Genomic DNA, 27,747 nt, shown 5'->3' with positions numbered 1-27,747 from the left:
ATATTTCTAAAAACAATAAGTAGCAAATCATTCAGGTCTGGAGCTCCCGGTCTGAAAAAATTTGGTCGTCCATCCGAGTTTTTTCCAGAGCGGGAGCTACAGACCTGCAGCTATCAAAAAACCTTGTATAGATTTACATTCCCCAAAAAGTGCTCAGTAGTTTCAATTTCTTTTTCACAAAAGGAACATTTGTATGAGTCTACCTTTTTTATTTTATGTAAAAAAAAGTTTGTTGCTAAAATTTTATGGTTAATTCGAAATTGGATTTATGTCGATTCGGGAGGAGATGGAGAAAATGGTCTCCCATTCTAAATCACTTAAATTATTATTCAGAAGACGGCTCGACTTGTTCTGCACATTGGTTCGATTGCACTATTTTAAAGAATTTTGTATAGATCTCTAGATTTTTCCGCATTTAGTAGTGAACATATTTTTTAGTAATGTATGACATACATACTTATGAAAGAGAAGCCATGATATTTTTATCTTATAGCTGCTATCAGCTCATTGTTATCAAGAAATAACGGTTTTGCCATGTATCAAATTGAAGTCATTTAGATTCATGAAGATAGCTATATAGATATTCCATATAAGGTCGAGATCCATTAAATAAAGGGTACCTACAGGATTGTGAAATTGAAGGTATAAATTTTACCATTGTATAGTGCTTTGAAAAACATTAAGGTGTAACGTATTGTACGCCAAATTCACAAAAATGAGCTAACATAGTTTCACAACCGTAAATTACAGTGGCGTCATAAGCAAATTAAAAGTGTGTGTGGGGGAGGGGGAGGGGGTAGACTAATTAGATTAATCATAAAAAATCTTGACAAGCAAAATAAAAAAACCAAAAAAAAAAACCGATTTCCCAAAATTATGAAAATCCTAATCCGGGGGTGGGGTGGGGGGGGGGGGGTGAGATTACCTTTAACTCCAAATTAAAATCTTACCTACCAAAATAATTTCCCCCAATTCATGAAATTCCTAATGCGTGGGGGGGGGGGGGGGGGGGGGGGGTGGGGGGGGGGGGGGGCTAGTATAATCTCCAATTCTAAATATCACTATTTATATTTCATTCTTTTTAAAGCAATATGAGCTGCATTTTTCATGTTGAATTTTTTTTTTTTACTAAAATGTTCTTTTCTACTAAAATGACAAAAATATCATGGTTTTTAAATTTCTGTTAGCCATATTTTTGTGGAAAAGGCCGTTAAGAAGCCTTATTTGGAACAAAATTGAATTATTGTCGTCCTGTACACAAATTGATTTGATATATATTCCATAGAAGAGAAATATTTCCTTTGACAAAAATTAATGATTTTTTAAAATCTTATTTATCATAAAAGTTTAAGTTTATGCAGTCTTATCATACTAGAAGGTTTTTGCAGCATAATAAAATTCTAAAGAATACAGCTCATATTGCTTTAAGTAAATTTAGGAACAACTATATGTTTGCTGCGAGAGAAAGGGGGGGGGGATTCCGACACCTATGAATTAAACGATTTGTTAACTATAGTTTTCATCTGTAAAACTATATTTAACGGTAACGGTTGTAAACTATTGTCAACGAATAACAATCTAAGTTTTTCTGTCTGCAAATAATGTTACCATTTACCAATAGATTTCACATCTGTAAACTATAATTTACATTCGTAAACTAAATTTTTGCCGTGAATAATGAAACAATAAAGTAACATTCTGGAGTTTTGTTCACCTTTCGCTTTGACAAACAAACTATCTAGAAGTCTGCCAGTGGCAGATTACCCTAAATTGTCAAATAAAGTTAAATCATATACTCCTTTTGGAAAAAAAACCAAAACATTAATTCAAGTTAATTGTGACTCTTATTTAACTCATGGGATTTCTATACAAAAGACTAGTTTTGACAGAAGAAAACCCGTGGGTTCAATATAGTGTAACGTATGTTAGAAAACCCATTTTAGTCATGTTCACCTTAGATCTATTCAAATGTGGCCGAACAACCACATGCACCTTCGAGCCTAACTAGAATATATTATCTACCAGTAAGTCTTCCTAGAGTGGATTATAACTGATACACCTCTATATATATCGGCGTGTTTATTTTTTAAAACTCCATTCACATAATTGTATTGACCATTTTTAAAACTGATTAATGTAGAGTCGTTCCTCTAAGATAAAAAATAATGTCTGCAAGGCAGCGGACCCATCAATGCTTTGCTCTGGGCCCACTTAGGGCCTCAAGGCAACCCAATCAGGCACGTAGCATCAGGGGAGGGGGGGGGGGGTCTGCCCCCCCCCCCAACACACACACACACACACACTTTTTTTGCACAGCAAAGATTTTTCTTAAAATACTTGCCCCCCCCCCCCCCTCCTACGGATTAGGATTATGAGGATTTTGGAAAGTAAGCTTTAAATCTTTTTTTTTTTTTTTGATTGTCAAGATTTTTTGGATGAGTTTGCCCCCCCCCCCCTTTTTCAAAAACGATGCTTCGTGCCTGCCAATACCCCTTGTCTACAACTGGCGCCCCTCTAACCACACTGAAATCCTGGAACCGCCCCATGCCGTCTTTATAAAATTGGTTATAAAATATATTCATGAATTGAATCGAATGTGAAGAAATTGTTTAATTTTCAAAATTATTCATTTAAAACTGTAACCCATGTAAAGTACGGGGAAAAGATAACCGATAATATGATTAACGAAACAATACTCTAGTCTTTTACCATTAAAAAAAATGTCGCTTTGATTATTTTTCACTTGAGCAATCTTGGGCTGAAACGTCTCTGGGACGAATCGTCTAGCTGCATTTGGGAATTTTGCAATGTAACACCGAGGCGGCATTTTTGGAAAAGATCTCAAGGACGGTTAACTGTTTACATCAAAAAACCAAGTCAAGTCATCAGGAACCCCTCTGAGGAAAGAAATCTCTAATAACAATGGATGTGTATGAGCTATTACCGTCTATTGTTATGACTGTTCTTTGTCTTGGCATCTTGCCTCTTGGTCAGAAAGTGTGGATATCCGCTGATTTGACAATCACATCAGCATGGGGGCTGATGTGCATAACATTTCCACAGTTTGTTATGCAATACCAAGTAAGATAATATTTGACAGACATACCGATATCTTTTATTTTAAGAATTAATGTTAGAAAATGGCATCGAGGCAATTCGGCCATGTTGTCAACAAGCCAACATACACGTTTCACCTTCCCTGGAGTCTGGCCCTTGACCACTTACCTTAACGTATTGAGTCGAACTAATCACACGTCTTTTATATGAAGAAATTGCATCCCAGACCTAATAGGCCAGGTCATGCATATTCAATCTTGTGCATATATGATCCAATGAAAAAAAAAATACATGGATTTGTGCAGGGACACTATAGCTGCTAACTTTAGGCCGGCCTTTCCATCACTGGCGTCAGTCACCATAGACACCTTTAGTGACATTTGGTGTTAGCTAGCAAGTCATTGGCTTTCCAGTGCATGTTAAAAATTCTGGACATCTTTGCAATGATTTATTATAGCAAGACAGTTCCATAGTTAGTAGTGTACATGATATAATTACTGTTTACAAGCTCTGTCCCAAGATATTTAAATTTTATGCTGCACATATTCTTTGAAAAATGTCCAATCAATAGAATGAAAAATCTCCAGATTCTTATTGTGAAATGACCCCCTCTTAGGCTCTAGCTTATCAGGCAATCTACTGGGCTTTTGCATTGCAAGCGAAAGTACTCAAATACAATGTATGTATCTCTGCCTAGTCTAACTGTCACACAGATACATATTAATATAAGCCATCAGTTTTGATTTGGCAGACAATCTGGCCCGACATAACATTGCCTCAAAACTCTCAGGTACAAATATAACATTGGAATGACTTAAGAAACATCTGATTTTGCACTCATTGTTTAAACTCACATGTCCCATCGAAGTCCAATTCCAGCTGATTTGTTTAGCCATGGTCTGATATACATGTACATGTTAACATGTTGAACTTAGTAGAAAGAAACGAGACGCAGATTACCTAAAAACAAAGCACCTGGGTGTCAGCACCTGACAACAAACTCACCATTATTAATTCATTATTTGATATCATCTATCATATATTTTTTTTTTGCTTTAATTTCAGGTGGATGGTGAGATAGATATGCAGCATGAGTATTTTTATAGACTCTTTGGATTCGTTCTACTAGTCACCTCTCTGTTTGGTGTCTTAACTCAGAACTCCGACGATCCTACAGTCAAGATTACATTCCTATGGTCTCGAGTTATTGTAAGTTATGAATGTGCACACTGTTTTTTAGCTCACTGTTTTTGAGCTTTTATGAGCTGAAAACTTATAGCTGAAGATGAAATTACTGTATCAAATTTCATTTACTGTATTATAATATTCATTATTGGTTTCTCTCTTCATCAGGCAACCAGTGTTTACATATTGAATCGAGTGTATTCCATTTACAATATTACCAAGGATCCTCAGTGGAATGACAGGGTACATACATGTAGTATTAGATTTTGAGAGGAGTGTGAAGGGCTGTATTTCACAAAAGAATTAAGACAAGTTATGTATGTTTAGGTCACTTGAATCACTCAGGTGACTAATTGCAATTGGTCTTTGTCCGTCGTCACGAGAATTTAACATTTTGAGCTTCTTGAAAACTAGAATGCCAGTTGTTACCATTTATTGTGTAAAGCATCTATATGGTAAGAGAATTTTAATTTGTAAAATTAATGGCTCTACCATGCACCCCCGTGTCAAAGGCAGACCAAATTTTAAAAAAAATACAACAAATTTTTGAAAAATCTTCTGCTCTTCTCCCACTCATTGGGATGCATGGTTATGATGTCCACGAAGTCCTCTACCAAAATTGTGAAATTCATGGCCCCCAAGTCGGGATTCAGGCCCTAGGGCGAGGCCAATATGGCCATAAAGTAAAAATGTATTAAATCTTAGAAAATCTTCTTTACTCCCATATATACATGTATTTGAGGAAAACTGAATGCCTGGTTTTAACTTCATCTCGAAAACTACATAGTAAATTGTTTCTTGGCAATATTGAATTAAATGTGTGTTCTAATTTAGGAAATATACTTTAATATCCTGTGCATTGCATACTTGTAGAAATAAGATGTACTGGTAGGCATAAATTTTGTGTGCATTATAAATGAAACTGTAAATATTATAAAAGATTGACTATATCAAAGACAAGGAGTCTCAGATTAGGGTTAAAGACTTCAAAATGATCGAAGCTTAAAATACAAAGATGAGACTCCTAAATATCAGTCTAACAGGGCTATGGTACGAAGGTGACTGTCAATACAAGTGGGCCTCTCATACCGTAATTATTTATCTTCTCACTTTTGTTTCATTTTACTAATTTAGAACCAATAATTTAAAACATATGTTAAAAGGATTGGCTTGAAATATAAATGATTTTGTAATGGTTTTGCAATTCAAGAACCAACTTTGATCTACATGTATTATATTTATCTTGAAAAGATGAACGACTAAATGATTTGAATTTAATTTTGATGTAAAAGGCAGACTTATTGTATAACATAGCATGCATATAATTTGCTCCATTGTTTCCATCTTCAGACACTAATATTCATTATAATTCCTAGCTCTCTGATTGGCTGATATCCAACAATCCTTACAAAACAAAACGTTTTGTTCTCCTTTGGACTAAAATGTCTTACTTTCTTTGATTTAAACATGATACGTGACTGCTGGATATATCTCTATGTCCTTCCGGTGAGAATAATTATTTGGCAATATGGCCAACGCCTCGCCTACTCATCTCGACATTTCATAATATTTAATGCAAAACCACCTTTCACATGTTCTTGAAATATTTGAAGTAGTTGCCCTTTGAAATTAATTTTAAATTAGAGTAGCCGCCCTTTGAATTGACATCACATTGCTGTGTCTGCATGGAAAAGAAAAAAATGGCATCTTTGAAATTTGCTCAAACCTCTGTGGAGGAAAGGTAGAAAACATTTTAAACTTAAAGGCAACAAAACATTATAAAAGACCAAGGGGCAGCAAAGATTTTTAAAGACTACTTGAAAGGTGAGAATGAGATTTTGAAGAGATTGACTGTGTCAAATATATTGGACAAGATATAAACCACTTTTATACATGGAATTTTGAAGATTGATCAACATTTCTAAAGAAATAAATGCCTCACTTGATAGTTTAATATCAGGAAAACAAAAACAGATACCTGTATTAGGTTTGTTACTGACGAGCCACAGAAATAGTAATACACTGTAATAAATAAGCTTCATCTCCCTGTCTATTAGACTGAACAATCCAATATATTTCTGTAGTCAGTCAGTAAAAAACCTAATAACTATAATAATATTCACCTGTATTGGATATTTACCCCTTCATGATAACTGCGGTACTGTTCTTTTGCAGGGCAAATTGATATAACGGTACTTTGCCGAAGTTTTAGTAGGTAGATAATTAGATGAAATAAATGAAGCAATTGATGTTACGTTATCTATTACACCAAACTACAAATGTATGTCCTGCAAAAGAGCACTATCATAATTGGTGTGAAGGAGTCAATACGAAGTGAATATAATATTTGATTTTTTTTTAAATTGGACTTAAAATAGGAAGGCAATTTCCAAAATTCTATGATTGCCTATCCGTATTCCTGTCGACCAATGAAATATTGTATTTCTAAAAAGTCCTGCTATGGCTTCAAACTAAAAGGTGATAATGATTATGTGAATTCATATGACTGTATCAATTATCACTAAATCCCTAAAAAAACAGCAATACTTGCATAACATCAGGTGTCTGATATTTAGATTTACAGTAAGCATAAAAAAAAGATTTTATAATCAGAGATTTTCAATCATTTCATTTACTTCAGGTACAGGTACCAGGGATGTATTTCTGGTACATAGGGAAAGACATTTCATTGATTGTTACATCAATTGTATGCTTCAGCTCTTGTTAATGCATATATTTTAAAATATATGATGTAACTGGATTTTGAAAAGTGGATCCTGTCTCATTATGGCTTAAAAAATATGTAAATATATCAAACAGCTATATCACACCAAAAAATAATATAATTTCTGATTTCATTAGGATTTTTGGAAAAGAACTGTTTTTTAGTTCATGAGCTTGGTATTCTGATAGATAAAAATTCTCCATGAAAAATCTAATTAACATCGTCAGCTTCCAATAATTTAATTGCAGGAATGTGTCTGTACACTGCACACAACTGGTATTACCTCGCAGGTCCACATATTAAATGACAATTATTAAGGACCGCTTTTATCTATACATGCATCCTTTGGCAAATTTATTTTTCTTTTACGTTGGTAAACGGTAATCCATCGAAAAAATATACATTTTGATTGATGTCAGATCTGGTTGGTTATAGAATATGTATTTATAAGGTTTTTGAAATCTAAATGAGGATATATATCGATCTTATTGATTTATGTACCGGTACGTGATAAATACGAATGACTAATGAGTTTCTGTTTTTGCAGAGTTTGTATTTCGGGACATATGGAGATGTCCTCTGGTTTCTGGGAAGTTTGTACCACTCGTTAAGATGTCAGGACTGGGGATACGCAAACGAAGCACATCTAAGAATAGACCTTCATCTTAGAATGGACACTCTCCTTACATTCTTTATGGCTTTGATGTACTTTGTCTTTCCAGGGCATGTATTTAAAATCCAGGTTGGTATCTCCTCAATTTAGATTAAGGACAACAGACCCAATTCACTTCTACAAAAGTGATTTTCAAAAGAATTTTGTATATGAATTAAATCCTGAAGTTATATCAAAATCAACCAAAATATAACCTAAAAATTGAATTAGATTGATAGTAAGCACAATTCCAAAAGATGTTTGCATAATTTTTTTTTTCGATCGAACATAATGGGGAAAAGCATTCTTGAGAGAGAAAAAATAAGTTTAAAAATATTCTGCAAAAGATTTTTTATCCAAATTGAAATATGATACTTATATGATGATTTTGAATTAATTTCATGTAAAAAATGACCATGTCATCATATCAACTTAGTTTTTACAGAGGCACATCCAAAGTGCACTGTGTCATTTTTTTTTTCAATTCTTCATGAAACTGTGCAACTTTTAAGAAAAAGGTTATGTACATAATATTGAGGTAGATATATGAAACAAAACAACTATCAGAGTGTGCTGAACATTTTTTAATGATAAAATACCTCAAAACTTAAGAACGGGGGTGGTTTTACTATATTATCAATACGAGTATTGAAGTTGTTTGGAATAATGTAACTGCTTTCACTGGCTCAAACTCTGTGAACTAATCTATGAAGACCGTTATAGATAACTTGAGCTTATATGTAAACTCACTACAATACTGGGACATCCCCTGAAGAAATTTATGAATATTAATTAATGCTGAAAACGGTATTTTAGCACGTTAAATTATAGCAAGATGAACCACTACTTGCAATACAAAAAGTGTGTATTGATGATGTGGAACAGCTATTATATATTGCATCATAAGCAATTTTTCATTGAGATTTAGTGATTGTGATGTCATATGAAGAGAATTCCATGTATGTAACATTCACTTCTTTTAGGTGTGCGATATATCTGCGTTGTCCTTAAATTGGTTCTTAATCTGTACATTACTGAATGTGACAAAAGGCCTTTGATACATGCATGTACATGTGGAAAGTCTTGCATGGAGCTTGACTAACATGACTTAATTTCATGAAATATTCAAGAATATAAACAATTTTGAGAAATATGTGGTTGTATGTTTCAAAGATTTGCTTGTTTCTTTTTTCATGCAGTACATGTACTTTAAAATCTTTTTGAAACAATACAAGATTTGGTCAAGTAAAAGGTAAGAAAGCATTATGTTTTTCTGGCAGTGTATGTTCCTCATTCATTACTCAAGGGTTGACTGTTGACATATGCCAACACTTCCATTTTCTTTTGGAATTGTCTATGTATGGACGATGCACAAGATATTCATTTGTATTTATACAACTCTGATGTGCACAAGAATTCTCCCTAAACCAGAGTTGTCTGAGCTGTTTTCCCTCCTTTGTTGCCATTTCTTGAAGGTAAAAAATGCATATAAACTAATGACAATATTAATAGATATGAATGTTTACTATCAAGTCAACAAAAATACATAATTTATGAGATAAATTTTTAATTCATATTTTAAAATTATTCATGATATACATCAAAAGACCAAAGTTAATCATCTTATCATCACGTACAACAAACATGTTATACAAGGGACTTGGGAATAAATGTCAAATCTATTTTTGTTATTGCTTATTTGCTTATTTAATTGGTCTTCAATTGCGTCATTTACGTAACATTAAAGTTAAAATAAGTAAAACCAACACTGAAATGTCAGAGGGATAGCTTTACTTAAAATCATGACACATCGTTATTTGTTTATCTGGAATGATTTTAAGTTAGTCATATTTTAAAGTAACTTATATAAAAAATAGAAACCCCCCACGTTTCTTATAAATAATCTGTTAATTTAAGAGACTTGATTCATGCCAGGGTTCTAACTTATCAAAGTGTACAAAGTATATTTTGTATATAATTTAAGTTTGGAATGATAAAATGTAGAGGAAAAAAAAGGTACGAATACGTATATCTTATCTTTCACTAATCTAAAGTACATGTATTGTAAAAGTTGACATTAAATTGAATAATAGATTTTTGAAATTTATCTTTGATTACATTTAGCAAAGCAACAACATATGAACATGATGAAAGCATAAAATATTTGCTTTTCAAAATATCTACATGTACCGGTACATTATGCATTTGGTTCCTATTGGATCATGCTAAAAGTCGTACTAATTAAATTAAAAATTAAAAAATGACCTCTTTGTGATATATAATTATATTCCTTCTTTGATTTGACATATAATATTAATGCATATAAACATAACCCAGATAGCAAGACATCATTGGACCTTTATTGGGCCAACAATATTTCTTATGTTGGGCCACCGTATGCATTTAACATTGGGCCATCGGGAATTTGCTCATCGACCCTTAATCGGACCAACTTGTTGGTTTATTGTTGGGCCAATGTAACAGACAATAGTTGGTCATTGTTGGCCACTGTATTCTTTGTATATTTGGCAAACGTCACTTTTTTACCGTTGGGCTATTGTAAGCATTCAAAATTGGGCCAACAGCAATTTGCCCATCGGCCCTTAATCGGACCAACTTGTCAGCTTATTGTTGGGCCAATGTACCGAACAATATTGGGCATTTGTTGGGCCACTGTATTCTTTCAACATAAGGCGAAAAATACCTGAGCAAAAAGAAAAGAGTAAATGTAATTAAATTGTAATATATTTTATTGCTCATGCAGTTCATGAAGAAAACATTTATAAAAAAAAAAAATCTGAGTCTCCTCCTTCCTCCTTTTCTTCTCTGCCAGTTACTTCATTCCCTTCTCTTTGGCATACCTCTACCATTGATATTGTTCTCAATGTCTTTTGTTTATGGAATCAGCAGTTGCTCTGTTTTTTGGAACACTCTCTAAAATTGTAGTATTTGGTATTCAAATGATTTGTTACTTTTCTCAGTAAAGAGTAAACATACATTACGATTAAGTTTTTAAGTACCTCGTATATGTTTAAGCTTTCAAATAAGAATTTAACAAGAATACATGTAACAAGTCATTGAGTTTACATCATTCTTGGTAAACATGTTTATATATACTAGAATAATTGGTAAATAACCTTAATTTTTAAATTCAACTTTACTTTCAATGACTCCTTAAAGACAATCCTTGGCAAAAAAATTTGTCATGAGTGTTATTAGAATTCTTCTGACACACATTTCAGAACCGTCTCCACCAATGGTAGCCAAATGTAGAACCTATAGACCTGTAAAATTTGGTACCAATTTAAAATCTGAAGTATTTTTTAAGGATAATAAATATTTAAAATATGTTCTAATGAGTAGTAAACATACAAAATAACATAAATCTACATGTAGTTTCTGATGCAGGATCAATTTAAAAAATAATTGTAAAGCCTTTTTAGCTCACCTGAGCTGAAAGCTCAAGTGAGCTATTCTGATCACATTTTGTCCGTCGTCCGTCTGTCTGTCCATCCGTCCGTCCGTCTGTCTGTCCGTCTGTAAACTTTTTACATTTTGAACTTCTTCTCTAAAACCCCTTATCCAATTTCAACCAAATTTGGCACAAAGCATCCTTATGGGAGGGCAAATATAAATTGCAGAAATAAAAGTCAGATCTGTATTCAAAGCGGAGAAAACCTTGAAACTGTTGAAAAAGGGGGGTGCATTTTTAAAAATCTTCTTCTCAAGAACTACTGAGTCCAATTCAACGTAGTTTAGCATAAATTATCCTTATGGGAAGGAAAGTATAAATTGCAAAAATTAAGGGCTATTTCTGTTTCAAATCTGAGTTATTACGAAAATAATAATAAAGGAAAGGCGTGTTTCAATCAGTTTAATAGCTTCGGGTTCGGCATCCGGTAAAATGGGTAGGCAAGACTTGGCCTGGGCAAATCAAAAGATTGGCAGTTATTAATCTGCCAATCTCATTAAAATTTCAGGATATATGATGGACCAGTATATTTGTATTCACTGTAACTAAATATTGCTGCAAAATAATGCGTATTTGGAATTGACGATTGCCGATCTGCCCCAGCTTTTATTTTGCCACGGCCCGGTTTGCATACCCATTTTACCAAGACTCGTATTCCATACTTCTAAAACGAGGTTCTTTGTTTAAAGCAGCCATGACATTATACGAAAAAGGGTCGATCTGACTATGATGAATTTGCTTGTTGTGCAACAGTTCGCGTATGAAGGGAAATTTTTGAAACATGCAAAATATATTGGTGCCGATTTTGTGAAGTAAATTGAGGCTAAATATTTCAATGCGTTGACAGTTTTCACACATGACATGGGTATAGTCCACTAATGCATTTTCCATAGGCGGTAATGTTAACGTTATGGTTCATAGCTCCGGCCCTAATTTTCGTTCAGCAACGAGGGACCTCTTGAATGAAAGCTCATCAAATTGTCTCTTTCCTGTTAAAATTTCGTGGTTTGAAGTCAGATTCGTTTTCCGGCAAAATGCGTCTGTATTGAAAAACTCTGAAAATGAAAGTAAAAGTAGGGAATTTCTCAGTTTTGGAAAGGGTGTACATCAAACAATTTCAATTCTTTTCTTCAAATGATAATTCAATTTTGACACTTGTTTTAAAAATTGCAAATCCTCTTTTCTGACATGTGTCAAGCATTCTGATTTAAAATGTCCCAATAAATGTATATACACTCTGCAAGTATAGGGACTATTTTGCTTAAAGGCACTCCTTTGTTGTCCTACCGATTCTAAAAATAGTTAGAGGGATATACCCACATTGGTGTTAGCTTGTTCTAGCTGATTATCGTTTCGTTTTCATTATTTATGCTTTGTAACCTGGGAACTATCGTCTGTATTTTGTGATTTTTACGTATCAAATCAAACAGAGACTTCGGTAAATCAATCAAACAGTTAACTGTTTACCTGCGCAAATTAAGCAAAATCTGATGTATCAAAAAAGTACTGAAATACAATTCATTCTATCGGTAATTCGGCATTATCTTTTGCGTAATGGTAGATTAATGCAATAGGTTTTGTTGAGATGCTCGGCATTTTCTCGAGTTTATTCAGTTTAAATAGTTTGATATCACTGATGGAAATATGTAGGTATATACATGTATATATATGATTCATTTCGAAAAAATAAATTGTGTTCTTTATTTGTTATACATGTAGTGCACATTGCTTGTGTTTAATTGTTACCCTACAATTTCTATTTACTATAACCATATTTGAGTGTTAAGCTTCGAATTATAAGCAAGATACAGAGATTTGCTCACAATTCTATGTTTGTACACAGATCTTAATAAAGATTAAAAAAGTAAAAAATTTGTCAATATTTATTACGAAAATTTTCAAAGTCTGTTCTTCCAGAAACCAACTTATTGAATTGGAATCTTAACCTTTTTAGCTCACCTGAGGGTGGGGCCACAATGGGGGGTCGAAGTTTAACAAATGAATATATAGAGTAAATCTTTAAAAATCTTCTTCTCAGAAACTAATCGGCCAGGAAAGCTGAAACTTGTGTGGAAGCATCCTCAGGTAGTGTTGATTCAAAGTTGTGAAAATCATGACCCCCGGGGGTAGGGTGGGGCCACAATGGGGGTCGAAGTTTAACATATGAATATATACAGTAAATCTTTGAAAATCTTCTTCTCAGAAACTAATCGGCCAGGAAAGCTGAGACCTTTGTGGAAGCATCCTCAGGTAGTGTAGATTCAAAGTTGTGAAAATCATGACCCCCGGGGGTAGGATGGGGCCACAATGGGGGGTCGAAGTTTAACAAATGAATATATAGAGTAAATCTTTAAAAATCTTCTTCTCAGAAACTAATCGGCCAGGAAAGCTGAAACTTGTGTGGAAGCATCCTCAGGTAGTGTTGATTCAAAGTTGTGAAAATCATGACCCCCGGGGGAAGGGTGGGGCCACAATGGGGGGTCGAAGTTTAACATATGAATATATACAGTAAATCTTTGAAAATCTTCTTCTCAGAAACTAATCGGCCATGAAAGCTGAGACTTTTGTGGAAGCATCCTCAGGTAGTGTAGATTCAAAGTTGTGAAAATCATGACCCCCGGGGGTAGGATGGGGCCACAATGGGGGATCAAAGTTTTACATAGGAATATATACAGTAAATCTTTAAAAATCTTCTTCTCAGAAACTAATCAGCCAGGAAAGCTGACACTTGTGTGGATGCATCCTCAGGTAGTGTTGATTCAAAGTTGTGAAAATAATGATCCCCAGGGGGTAAGGTTAATTCAGGGGCCACAATGGGGGATCGAAATTTAACATAGGAATATATACAATAAATTTTTAAAAATCTTCTTCTCAGAAACTAATCCGCCGGCAAAGCTGGAACTTGTGTGGAAGCATCCTCAGGTAGTGTAGATTTAAAGGTGTGAAAATAATAACCCCTGGGAGTAGGTTGGGGCCACAATGGGGGGTCGAAGTTTAACATATGAATATATACAGTAAATCTTTGAAAATCTTCTTCTCAGAAACTAATCGGCCAGGAAAGCTGAGACTTTTGTGGAAGCATCCTCAGGTAGTGTAGATTCAAAGTTGTGAAAATCATGACCCCCGGGGGTAGGATGGGGCCACAATGGGGAATCAAAGTTTTACATAGGAATATATACAGTAAATCTTTAAAAATCTTCTTCTCAGAAACTAATCAGCCAGGAAAGCTGACACTTGTGTGGATGCATCCTCAGGTAGTGTTGATTCAAAGTTGTGAAAATAATGATCCCCAGGGGGTAGGGTTAATTCAGGGGCCACAATGGGGGATCGAAATTTAACATAGGAATATATAAAATAAATTTTTAAAAATCTTCTTCTCAGAAACTAATCCGCCGGCAAAGCTGGAACTTGTGTGGAAGCATCCTCAGGTAGTGTAGATTTAAAGGTGGGAAAATAATAACCCCTGGGAGTAGGTTGGGGCCACAATGGGGGGTCGAAGTTTAACATATGATTATATAGAGTAAATCTTTAAAAATCTTCTTCTCAGAAACCAGCCAGGAAAACTGAAACTTGTGTGGAAGCATCCTCAGGTAGTGTAGATTCAAATTTGTGAAAATAATGATCCCCAGGGGTAGGTTTGGGCCACAATGGGAGGTCGATGTTTTACATAGGAATAAACAGAGTAAATCTTTAAAAATCTTCTTCTCAGAAACTAATCAGCCAGAAAAGCTGAAACTTGAGTGAAAGCATCCTCAGGTAGTGTGGATTCGAAGTTGTGAAAATAATGATCCCCAGGGGTAGGGTGGGGCCACAATGGGGGGGGGGGGGGTCAAAGTTTAACAAAGGAATATATAGGGTAAATCTTTAAAAATCTTCTCAAAAACTAATCAGCCAGATGATTCTTTATAATTGTAAAGACTTTGGCCCCAGGACAATTCTTTGGCCATACGAGAAGGTTCAGAGTTTGATGTACGTTTATATCCCATATATAAACTATTGTTAGAACTGCAATACTCAACATATGATATGACTATAAAATCATCCTGTTAGAAAAGGGACTAATGATTATAAACATAAGAATATCCAGGGGAAAATGGATTTTATTTATACAGGATCTACATGTATTATTGTACATTGTCCAGATAGTTTGTATTATGACTCCATTGAGCTGATTTTATCATACCTATTGTTCCTCAGGTGAGCAATGTGGCCCATGGGCCTCTTGTTTGGAAATATAGGACCCCAAATAGAAATGATAATTTTCCTGAAATTTTTGCTAGAATTTGACATGAAAATTGATAATTTTAAGAAATCAAACAAATATTTATAGTTTGAACTATTACTTAGTTACGATTTTAATACAGTATGAAGTTGAACACATGTAGTGACTATAAAAGTAAAATCAAAGTTAAAGTTTAAAAATTCTTGCTTGAAATCATATTTTACATTTTCATATTGCATCATTATTTATTACAGTATTTTATTGTATTATAAGATATATTTTGTAAGTATCATAGGATGCAATATTGTATTTTATATTATTGTATTGATAAACATTATATCTTATAATACCATATGAAATGAACTTATCATTATCATACATGTGATATAGTAATACAATATTTGTCAAAACAGTATCCGTGTATATCCAAGATCATTAACTGTGATTTTCAATATAATATGATAAAGGTGGTCTCATAAAGGTGATGCTTCATTATGGTGATGCCTCATATCGGTGAGCTTTGTAATCCGTGATAACCTATGTTTTAACATATGATATATGTTATTGTGTCAAAACAGCATCCATGAATATCCAAGATCATTATCTATGATTTTCATATACTATGATAAAGGTAGTCTCAAAAAGATGATGCCATGTCTCGGTGAGATTACCTAAAATGTTTTTCAATCCAAAGGCAGATCCTCTACATATTGGTGTTGTGTTGACTGAACTATGTCCTGTATTCTCTTCTGTGTTGCAGTTTGTATTCTGTTGTATGGATGCTGTGTGAGTGACTGTTGGTATGAGTATAGAGCAGCCTTGAGGTTCCCTATGATCTGTTGACAAATCCCCAGGATCTCCCAGGAGATGTCTCTGAGTAGATCAGGTACATACAGTCCCCGATCATGGTGGACTAGGACCTGTAGCTCATCTAGAGCTGCTTGCGATAATGTTGTATCAATGTGTCTGTAACACAAGAACTCTAGGAAATGTAACAGCACAAACACCGGGATATGTAAGCCAGTTTGTAGAAAAGACTGTTCTGGTACTAATTCACTGATATAACAGACTGTGTTGTAAAGTGTGATATCCTCTGCTATAGCCTGTCTTATCTTTGTAGACCAGGACTGTCCCCCTACAGCTTCAGTATACCTCTCTCTGTCTACATCTCCCATATACATCAGATATGGCTGTGCTAACTTGACCTTTGTCATCTCTATAACAGATAAAGCTTCCCTGTATCTGAGTGTCTTGTAATAATACATGGCAATGTACAACATGTCAGATACACACCCAAACTTGGCTGCTAATTTGAGCATGTGACAGGAGATTTTATCTGAAATATATGTCTGTTTGTTGACACATGTGTTTGTGTACATGTTTTGTAATCGAAAAGAAATTTGCTGAAGGACGAAGGCTGTAAATTTTTGCATGGCCACAACTTGATGATGTGTCATTGGTGAATCCATAAACTGTTCTGTTGTGTGTATGGCTTTCATTATTTGATACAGATACCCTGCTGTAATTAAAACATATGAGGACTCTATGACCAGGTCTGCATCATAATCAACTTCAGACCTAATCATACTCTCATCTGTACAAATAGAAAGTCTAGGATTGTACAGGACATCAATGATGTAGGACCTAAAAGAGGAACTCTGTAACAGACAGGCCAGACCTTTCTTGTACAATTCATGTAACTGTAGGAACAATCTGTTTGGTGCTGAGCCATGGACCTTTGTCCGAAACAAGTTGTTTTGTGGGATGAAAAAGTTTGGACAGATCCCCACATACACCCATTTAAGGAGGAGTTTGAAGCATACCCAGAAACCGGCCAGGAGATTTTGTGAACACCAGTGAGGCAGTGTGTTTTGTTGAATTGCCCAGAAAATTGTTGTCTTCATGTGATAAGAACACAACAGCTGATTGGTTTCTTCTGATTGTTGATATAAAACTTCTTTTAAGGATGACGTTTACTCAGAATGAAAAAAAAATCCACTGATGATAATGAAAAACCATCTATTGTGTGTTATAGACCTTTGCTTGTATTGTTATTTTTCACTTTCAGAAAAGTAGGTCAATGACCTACTTTTTGAGTTAATGGCCATTGAATATTTATTGAAAAATCAAGAAAAATCCCATAAAATTTTACACTACCATTGAGATTTTCTTAATTATAAAAATATTACAAATAATTAAACACTTTAAAAAATAAGATATAGTTTATGAATGGTAGTGGCACTAAATAAGTACACAACATTAAGATTTCAGCATCAATTTTAAAAAATAATTCAGTTCGAATTTCCTCTATCAATTTTCGAATCCCTACCCCTTTTTGATTTAATTTTACAAAAAATTGAATAATGATAATACAAAAACATTTATGATATTGAACTACTTACATGGATATTGACCTTATTCTGTTGGTATAAAATTTATATGAGGTCAATGATCAAAATTTTGAGATATGATGTCTTTTATCGTTTTTAAGTGTTTTTCAATATTTTTATTATTTGTGCCATAAGATTATTTTAATGAATAAGTTAGGTAAACCCAACGGAAAATATGAAAAATTACGTAGACTTAAATATAAAATCCTAACTTTTGATATTAGACTGCTGCCATAAAACTTTTAGCAGAAAACAAAATCTGCAAAATTTAGTCCGAATTTCCTCTGTTTGGCTAAAAGTCAATTTTTGTTTGAGCATAATTTCATAATAAAGTAAAACTATTGAATTTTTTGTCAATAATAATTCATTTCATAAACACTTTTTGTGTTTAGATCAAATTTTACTCATTACATTGAACTTTTTAACAATCGGAATTTGAGAACTCAAACCCTGAGTAAATAACACCCTTAAGAAAAGTTTCAACAGTCCATAAGTCAAAAACTGAGAGTGGTTCATTGATGACACAAGTGTATATTCTGCCTTAGAAAAAGAAATTCTCCATTCTTTATTTCCATGGGGCCCTAATGGGTGTCCTATTGCTACAAAGTGACATCCATTTCTGACAATATCACTAACAACTTCAGGACCAGGCCATGAATGACATCTGTCTATCCATGAGGAGGCAGATGGAGGCCAAAAGTCACAAAAAAGACAGTGAGCATTATCATATTCTAATTTTCCTCGAATACCACTACTGCAGGGTCCATGTTCTGTAGAATTAGGAGAAGAAGTTGACTGTCTGTACATAGAACTACTTATATAGACCCTATCATTCATTCTGACACATGCTAACATGACAATATAGTATTTTGATGGTGTCAGTAACTGGAGTAAAGTGAATCCTGGTGGACTTTCAGAACTGTCAGAGAGAATCAAGGTTGTATTGTCTGATTTGTAATACCCAGACTGAGATATGTCCATGATCACTCGGTGGTTGTTGAACCAGAACATCGTGTCTATATCTGATCCCTTCAGTCTGAACCCTTCTCTCCGACTTCCACTTGACATACCCATGATCCCACGATTAGATTTCACTTGTCTCTCCAACATCTCACTGATGTCCCATATCTCCCTCCTGATAGCCACCTGTTGTGAGGTCCCCACGATCTCACACAGTCCCACAAACACGGACTCTGACATGTGCTGCAGTCCCTCACATCTGTCAAATTTGATTTGTAAACATTTCTTATTCACGCTATAAACAAGAAATACACTCAAAATGTCTACATTTCAAAAGCAAATTAAAGTATTTATTTAATGCACTTACATTTCAGCGGAGAAAGACCCCATTTTGAAGGATGCGAAAATGTTGAAGGTCATGCTATTTAGATAAGAAAGAAATGTACTTCCTTTTGGTCAGGAAACTTTTAAAAGGGTCTCAAGGGTGCTTATGTTTTCTTCCAAATTGTGTTCCAGTTCCAGATTTTGTATTGTTTTTATAGCAATGAGCTTAACGCTGAACATGACCAGGGATGGGGTAATCGTAATCAGTAATCATATTAAACAGTGATAATCGATCACAGGTTGCTGAGTAATCATGAGTAATCATCAATTTTTGTGATTACATGTACAAATCATAATTTAATTGATTACTCTTTTAAAAAACGGCTTTATGAAATTTTATGAACTTTATTATTACAATAGTAAAATCAAAGTGCTTGAAATTGTAATTCATTAGAGATATTAGGTGAATAAGGTTCATGCAACATTAGATGTGGGTATGAAATATGTGTTATAGCAGCGAAGATGTTATAGGACTGGTATGTTTTAAGTAAGCTTGGGTATCATTATAACGACAGAGATACATGTGTATATCGAAGAATACCAAGTCAACTATTGTGTTAATTGTTGTAAAAACAAATACCAATTTGTAGCTCAAGTTCAACACATGTCAACTCAGTCAATTGTAATAAAAACAGATTTCTGTTATTTGTATGATTAAATTGTGTCTTCAGTCTAGTCAATCTATAAAAAAAGGGGTTCAAAGTTTGATGTAGATTTCTAATAATTATATTTAAACAGTTGTTTAAAATCTTCTTGAGAACTGTCATGCTCAATATGTCATGACTAAAAAATCATCCTGTTACAAAAGGGCTTACTGTTTTACATAAGAATATTTTTTTAGCTCACCGAGACAAAGAAGGGGGAACTTATGCTATACATCTGGCGTCGGCGGACCTGGTTACATTTTTTGTTGCAGGTCCTGAAATTAAGTTATTACTTGTCCTAACTTCACCAAACTTGCATGGATGTTGCATCTGGACCCGCTTATGGACTTGAAAGACTTGGATGCTGAATCTGGGTCATGAATTTTGGAGAAGGTTAAAGTTTTTGGTGCAGGTGCCCTTTGATAGCAATTTCTAAGTTACTTCTGCAGTGACCGTTTGATGCCGACGATATTTTGGAATTGAACTTTGTGCAAAATTGAATTCGTAAATTTGATCTATGTTGAGCTGAGAAAATTACGGTGATCTGTTTTTAAATCCTTCCTTAAATTTTGGTTTGTTCCTTAATATAACAAAGCAAATGTTGACTGAGTTTTCCGGCAACATTGATTATATTAGCCCCCTTGGGACAAATATTTTGCCCGACGCAAAGTGAAGGGCAATATATTCATCCCTCGGGGGCTAATATAATCAATGTTGCGTTCAACCCCAGTCAATATTATTTCTTAATTGTTATATTCAATAATATATTCTCACTATATAACTCTATATAGACGAATAGTCAATAATTGTAATATTAGCTCATCCGAAAAATATTGACTGGTCAATATTTTGTTGATATTGACCGGCTAGGAATTATATCTAGAGAACATTCCCTTTATTTCAAATAATCGCCTCTGATTTGTTGATTCGTAAACGATGACGTAAATAATTCTTAGCCACTTCAAAACAAGATGACGTCATAATAGACAGTCAGTCAAGGCAAGTAAATAACGGACGCGCAATGCGACAGTTTGCTATCATAAAAGATATTAGGATTTGCGAATTACTGTGATGTAAAATCAGGTAGAGCATCTGTATGTTAAGTCTTACGGTCGGCGGAATATCACCAGTGACCGTTTGATGCTGGGGATATTTTGGAAATGAACTTTGCACAAAAGTGAATTCGTGAATTCTTTGTTGAGCTGAGAAAATTATGGTGATCTGTTTTCAATTACTTTCTTAAATTTTGGTTTGTTTTTTCATATAACAAAACAAATGTTGACTGTTGATATTGTAAGTATCATCGGATGCAATATCATATTTTATATTATTGTATTGATAAACATTGTGTCTTATACTACTGTATGAAATGAACATAATTATGATTATCATACAATTTTTTAACATAACAGTATCCATGGATATCCAAGAACACTACATATGATTTACATATTATAATATGATAAAGGTGGTCTCATAAAGGTGATGCTTCATGAAGGTGATGGCTCGTCACGGTGAGCTTTGTAATCTGTGATTACCGGTACCTATGTTTATTTTTTATTGTTTCTCAGTTCCTACATGCAAGTTGAAAGAGTTATTTGGGTCATTTGCTGTGATATTGAGGCAGATTTAAATACATGTCATTTTCCTAATTTTGTACGAAAAGAATTGGCCAAAAAAGGAATTAAGAAACTTAGATCAATGGAAAACTTACAAGAATTAATTGCCACAATTATTATAGCTTAAAAAGCCAATAGGTATACAGCTTCTTCTGCAGCTAAGCTTCAAATATATAGAGAATATGAGAGTTGTCTCCTTTTGTATGCAGAAAATTTACATGTGCAAATCAATTGGTAGACAAATGCAATAAGCTTTGATCATGACATCATATTGTTTTAAATGTAAGTTTAAGTGGATATCAGGCACGTAGCATCGTTTTTGAATGGGGGGGGGGGCAGACTCATCCAAAAAATCTTCACAAGCAAAGAAAGAAGAAAAAAAAAAAGGTTCTTTCCAAAATCCGGAAAAATCCTTATCCATTGTGGGGGGAGGGGGGGGGGGGGGTGGCAGCAAGTATTCCTTCAACTTCAATTGCATTGTTTATTTCCTTATTTTCAATTCAATTTTTTGTATTTAAGAAAAATCTTTGCTGCGCAAAAAAGTTGGGGGGGGGGGGGGGAGGGATGTGTTTGAAAAGTGATGTATTTTATTTCAGTTTGATTTATATTCTATTGAATATTGATTTGAATTTCATCTTGATTTTGTTTATTATGCCAATATAAAGAGACTGTGATATAACAGGTATTAACTGAATTTTTAATAATACACATTTAGTTTAAGGAGACTGATTTGGGTTTTTGTGTTGAGAAACTACAATAGCAAAACTTTTCATTTTTTAACCATATGTAAATTACACCAACTCTAGTTTGTTTGCAAAGTTTCAAGAAAATCAACTGTCTTGTTCTTTTTAGGGACCATCTCAAAAAACATGTACATTTACTATAGAAATATATAGGAAATTTTCATTTTCCGCAAATTGAAGCAGATTACAATATTACTACAATAGCTTTTTTTTGTCAAATTGTAATATGTGATTAGTAACATCTTTTTCTACCTTTTATATATAAAAAATACTTAATTCTACCATCTGGTATTATCTCAAAATATTAAAATGCACCAATTTTGCAATAAATTTGGAGTATTACAAATGTAGATTGGAATAATGGACTCATAAAAAAAAGAAAAGAAAAATACCCCCGAGGATAGCATTATTCTGTGTACAGATTTTCAACGACGTTACTTTTCTTTTATGTTATTTCTTATAATGCACTTCAACAAAGTTTCATTTTATCACAACATCATAAAAGCACAAGCGTTGTGCTCACCTACCGTACAATGGAAAAATATTTGAAAAAATAAAATTTTCCTTAAAAAATCGGAATTATTTTTCTCTATTGTTAATGTGTTAAATTTCATAAATCATATCAATAAATATTCTTTAAAAATATATATAAACTGTATTTTACTAGAATGCACAAAAATGTGTGCTATGAAAATTAAGTCGGCCTTCTTAAGTATTATGCTGCTATGTGCCTCTTTTATTGAGGACCTAACTTGTACTAAAGGTCATACAGTTATAAATTGCTGGGTGGCAAAAAATTCATGTCATACAAACAGACATCTAGTATATACTTATATGTATATATGCTGTATGTATATTGACAGGTTGATGGCAAACTTGGCAAACTTCACCTCTCACTCATCCGTAATGTGGCAGCTTTTCTCTTTGGGACATGTATAATCTCAGCCTCAGCAACCAGATTTAGCAGCCAAGATGACAAGATGACGTTCCTCGCCCTTCGCATCCTTGTAAGTAATCATTTCAATCATACCAGACTTTAGATGAAGAAAAGCTGACAGAATGAATTGTAAGTCATGATGCCCTAAATACTGGACCTGACTTGCAGAGGACGAGTTAAATCTTGACACACATGTAGCTTGATTGTTAAGTTTTCTAAAGAAAATTTTGATGTACAATAATGCATATGTATAAGAGTGGTCAATACATTGCCCATCAAACCAACATCAAATCTTAGGTATGATTTATCCAGGTAATATTTGTTTTATAAAAATCCTCACCTTCAAGCCGTAAAACTGAATCTTCTCCAGGCCATGTATAATGACGATGACAATCCAATTAGCCCAAACAATGTTCCTCTAAATCAAAAATGAGAGTATACAAGCCTACAGTTCATATACTGAGATTTCGTTGGTATCTGAGGAACCCAATTGTAAATTTTATACATGTATATTTCATAACCCATTTCCCTTCAGAGGCCTTAAATTTTTGTTCAGAAGCAATCTCCAAAACATTGGCTTTGAGAACAAACAACCAGAACTGAACAGCTAGCAGACAAACTGCATGAGAACTAGTTTATTGTTATCATGAACAGGGGAGATTCCACCAAAACTGTAATCATATGTCGGTTGCAGTATGACACTTACCAACCATGTTTTGCTTTTGGACAATTATGCATATATCTATTTCAATTTTCAAATTTGCAGGTCAACTCTTGTATCATTACTTTTCAACTTATCGCTCAGTTTTTCCAAAGTCCGTGGAGCATTTATCACGTGTACTTCAGCATCGTAACCACAGCAGTCTGGACTCTAAATGCTGGACTGGGATATATGCATGAAGTCAAAAAATTAAACAAAGACAAAGTGGAATAAGCTGCCGTTTATTTAGACATGGACATTATTACTAGGCCTATGTATTCGTACTGTGAACTTCTCTTTATTTGGTGCAAAGATTTATGAATTTGTTTAATATTTGTACTTCATTTTGGAAAGTGGGTGTATTTTAGTTTTTATGGGGAATTTCAAGATGTTACTTTAAATATTTGGTGGAGGATGTAGCACCTGCACATATCTACATTTATCTTAATTTGTTGTGATTGATTTACACATGATAAAACCAAATGTACTGTTTATACTGACAAATGTTTTTTGTGTCGCTATTTTACGTTCATCGTCGCTAACCAAATTAAGGTCTACAATCCACTCCTGTACTAAGAGGAAAGGAGTGGATCATAGACCGTTGGCTAACAAAGATGTTTTTCATTGGCCTTGTAAGTAATCATCATGTACATGCATGTCAGTGGTTTTTTTATGTACGTGAAGAAAGCACTTTTTCGTACACATTTATACAAGTCAAAAATGTTTTTTTGTATGAATAACTAATAGTTTATTGTGAGTCAAATGTATGGATGACATTTTGTTACTCTGATTTTTAAATCATGGCAGAAATTCAGTGTTAAACTAAAATTTCCTAAATGTGTTGAAACCTTATGAATAACTCAGTATTTTGTATTTTTATACCAAGCCAGTTGGTTTGTAATTGGACAGATATGAATAAATGAAACCTCCTGTGTATGCATCTTAATAATGTTAAGCAATTTTAGATAGTAACAAGTAAATAATTTGATTCTAAAGTAGAATTAAGCTCACCAGGTAAAAATAAGATAAGAGGCCCACAGGCCTTGACAGTCACCTGAGTCTCTTAGTTTGACATGTCAGAGTCTCAAGTTTGCTTTTTAGCTCACCGAGACGAAGTCAGGGGGAGCTTATGCTATACCCTTGGCGTCGGCGTCCGGACCTGGTTAAAGTTTTTGTTGCAGGTCCTGTATCTAACCTATTACTTGTCCTATCTTCACCAAACTTGCATGGATGATGCATCTTGACCTACTTATGGACTTGAAAGACTTTGATGCTGAATCTGAGTCCTAAATTTCAGATGCTGGAGGAGGTTAAGGTTGTTGGACCAGGTTAAAGTTTTTGTTGCAGGTGCCCTTTGATAGCAATATCTAAGTTACTGCTGGTCTGTACTTCACCAAATTTGCATGGATGGTGTGTCTTATGGTACTGATGCACAAGGCAGGCTTGGATGCTGAATCTGAGCTATAGGTTACAGATGCTGAAGGAGGTTAAGGTTTTTGAAGCTGGTTAAAGTTTTTGTTGCAGGTGCCCTCTGATGATGATATCTTAGTTACTACTTGTCCTAACTTCACCAGACTTCCATGGATGGTGTGTCTTATGATACCGATGCACCAGACAGGCTTGAATGCTGAGTCTGAGCCATAGGTTTTGGATGCTGGAGGAGGTTAAGGTTTTTAGAGCTGGTTAAAGTTTTTGAAACAGGTGCCCTCTGATGATTATATCTTAGTTACTACTTGTCCTAACTTCACCAGACTTCCATGGATGGTGTGTCTTATGATACTGATGCACCAGACAGGCTTGAATGCTGAGTCTGAGCTATAGGTTTCGGATGCTGGAGGAGGTTAAGGTTTTTAGAGCTGGTTAAAGTTTTTGAAACAGGTGCCCTCTGATGATGATATCTTAGTTATTACTGGTCTGAACTTCACCAAACTTGCATGGAGATGCGTCTTATGTATACTGATGCACCTGACAGGCTTGAATGCTGAATCTGAGCCATAGGTTTCGGATGCTGGATGAGGTTTAGTTTTTTTGGAACAGGTCACATGTTTTATAGATGATAGCTTGCATAGTTGATTTAACTATATTATAAATGAAACGCAGAGGTTGCTTCAGATGCAGAGCCTGATCTCCATTATCAAGGATGCTAAAGAAATCTCCTACCTCACTCAAACCTGCTCGATAGATAGATGTGTTTGTTGATAAATGATATAACATGATTCCTATGATAAAGTATTGTATGGTATGAAACAATATTGTTTAATATGATACAATATAAAATCATATGTAATATTATAAAAAGTTATATGATACGATATGATATTGTATCAATTTTGAAAGATATAAATAGTCGACAATTAACAAGACAGGAATTATCAACATTTGAGGCCGGGGTCTCCCCAACTCCCTTTCCTGTTTTTGGTTTAATCGATCGATTGTTTTGTTTTGGGTTTTTTCGGGGGGGGGGGGGGGGGATGAGAGTAATATACACCATAAACAGGGAATAATTCGCCCTGTTTAATTTTCAATCATTTCACCCTCGTTGTCAGCGGGCGAATTTATGTTGATTTTCAATATCTAATCTTAAGTAACAACTGTGACCGGGCAAAGTCACGACAGAGTGAAACTGTTTGCAAGTGTAGAAGGACGGAAATTACACGAGACCAAAATAACCCTATATACAGTATCTTGATTAAAATAAAGATATAAAAGCAGTTATCTAAGAACACCCTTCCTATTTAAAGAAAGTTTTATAAATAAAAGGTTTTTACAAGTTTAATGGAAAAGGCATCTAAAAAATCCCCTATCCTCTTCCGGATAAGACATTTAGCATCTTTGCGGTTTTAACAAGTGCATGTGAGTTTTACTTTTTTCCCTATCTGCTTTGGGTTATTGTATACAATTGTTTATATAATAAGTATGACAAATGCAAGCTAGTTAAATTTGTAAATAATGCACACTGTTGTAAAACTGCTAAACAACGCTTTTGTATTGCAAGTCGACAACTTCGAAATAAAAAAAAAATCCCTTGATATACGTACATCTTAGATATGATGAAACAAAACTATCATGAATTCAAGTAATTAAAGATCAATTCAATTAAATGCGTACAAATAAACGATGCATATGAATACGCACGAAGATAATTGATATTACATGTGCCCCATACCTAGAAAGAATTACGATCGATGTTAAATATGAACGCAATTGATCACTTCATCCTAGAATTAATAAGATTAATGAATTTGATTTCCAAAAATTCAAGGTGTGCATGTGAAATTTTATAATATTCGATAACCTTGACAAACGCTTGTCAACAGAACTAAAATTGATGCACACTCTGCACGCTTCTAAAACATATTTTTAAGTAATATTTTAACAAACCAAAATTAATTGTATCTAAATGCGAGTTTATAAACATTCCAAAATACATGTAGCTTTCATACGGTTTTGTAATGAGTAAAAAAATGAAAATGAGAATGCATACGTGTTGTAAAGTTTTCAGTAATACATGTATAGGTAAAGAAACAACCACACACAAGGACAAATTACAGATGTAAACGTTTTGAGTTGCTCCTATTCATAATTTTGAAATCAGTTTCGTTTCACAGGTTCAAATTTGATTAGAAACATTAAACTAGTTCATGCTTACTGAGTATTGATTAAATAAATCAATAATCTATTCGTACTTATATACATCTATCTTGTTGAGGAATACATGTTAAATTTAGAAATAAAGCATCTTTTTAATTATTGTGTTTATATCATTTATCGGGTTATACCCATTCTTCACACTTTAGGTAAATTTCATTACGAGTAGTAATGTATATTACATACGTTTAATAAGGTGAGCCCATTATTTATCAAATTGATTTAATCTTAATTTATTTAGAAATAGAAACAGCTATCGAACAATAGGTATTTTTTTAAGTAATACGTTCATGTACAAATATTTAAATAAATGTGAAAAGATATACGTACATGTACAAATATTTAAATAAATGTGAATGTTTTCTCTAAAAAAAAAACACATAAAACAAACCAAAAAATAAAATTCTCT

The 27,747-nt window shown here is 33.9% G+C and overlaps 1 protein-coding gene and 1 pseudogene across 1 annotated transcript; one reads left to right on the top strand and one right to left on the bottom strand.

Moving 5' to 3' along the window:
* The first annotated feature begins 2,813 nt into the window (after positions 1–2,813).
* Positions 2,814–24,624, top strand: LOC128155424 (uncharacterized). Its single transcript, XM_052817122.1, has 6 exons — positions 2,814–3,081; positions 4,123–4,266; positions 4,411–4,485; positions 7,515–7,709; positions 22,917–23,060; positions 23,757–24,624. The coding sequence occupies exons 1-6, from the start codon at positions 2,923–2,925 to the stop codon at positions 23,922–23,924; spliced, it is 885 nt and encodes a 294-aa protein (XP_052673082.1). The 5' UTR covers positions 2,814–2,922; the 3' UTR covers positions 23,925–24,624.
* On the bottom strand, positions 10,189–20,313 carry LOC128155425 (uncharacterized; annotated as a pseudogene).
* Positions 24,625–27,747: the final 3,123 nt, after the last annotated feature.

Source organism: Crassostrea angulata, chromosome 7 (assembly GCF_025612915.1).
Source record: "Crassostrea angulata isolate pt1a10 chromosome 7, ASM2561291v2, whole genome shotgun sequence".
In the NCBI taxonomy this organism is placed as follows: domain Eukaryota; kingdom Metazoa; phylum Mollusca; class Bivalvia; order Ostreida; family Ostreidae; genus Magallana; species Magallana angulata.
The sequence above is the reverse complement of the archived record's forward strand: the minus strand, read 5'-3'. Positions and strand labels throughout refer to the sequence as shown.

Excerpts from the sequence above, each read along its gene's own strand:
- LOC128155424 (XM_052817122.1), top strand. The coding sequence starts at position 2,923 with ATGGATGTGTATGAGCTATTACCGTCTATTGTTATGACTGTTCTTTGT. Across the intron at positions 4,486-7,514 it reads ATCCTCAGTGGAATGACAGG|AGTTTGTATTTCGGGACATA; the intron begins GTACATACATGT and ends CTGTTTTTGCAG. Across the intron at positions 23,061-23,756 it reads TCCTCGCCCTTCGCATCCTT|GTCAACTCTTGTATCATTAC; the intron begins GTAAGTAATCAT and ends TCAAATTTGCAG.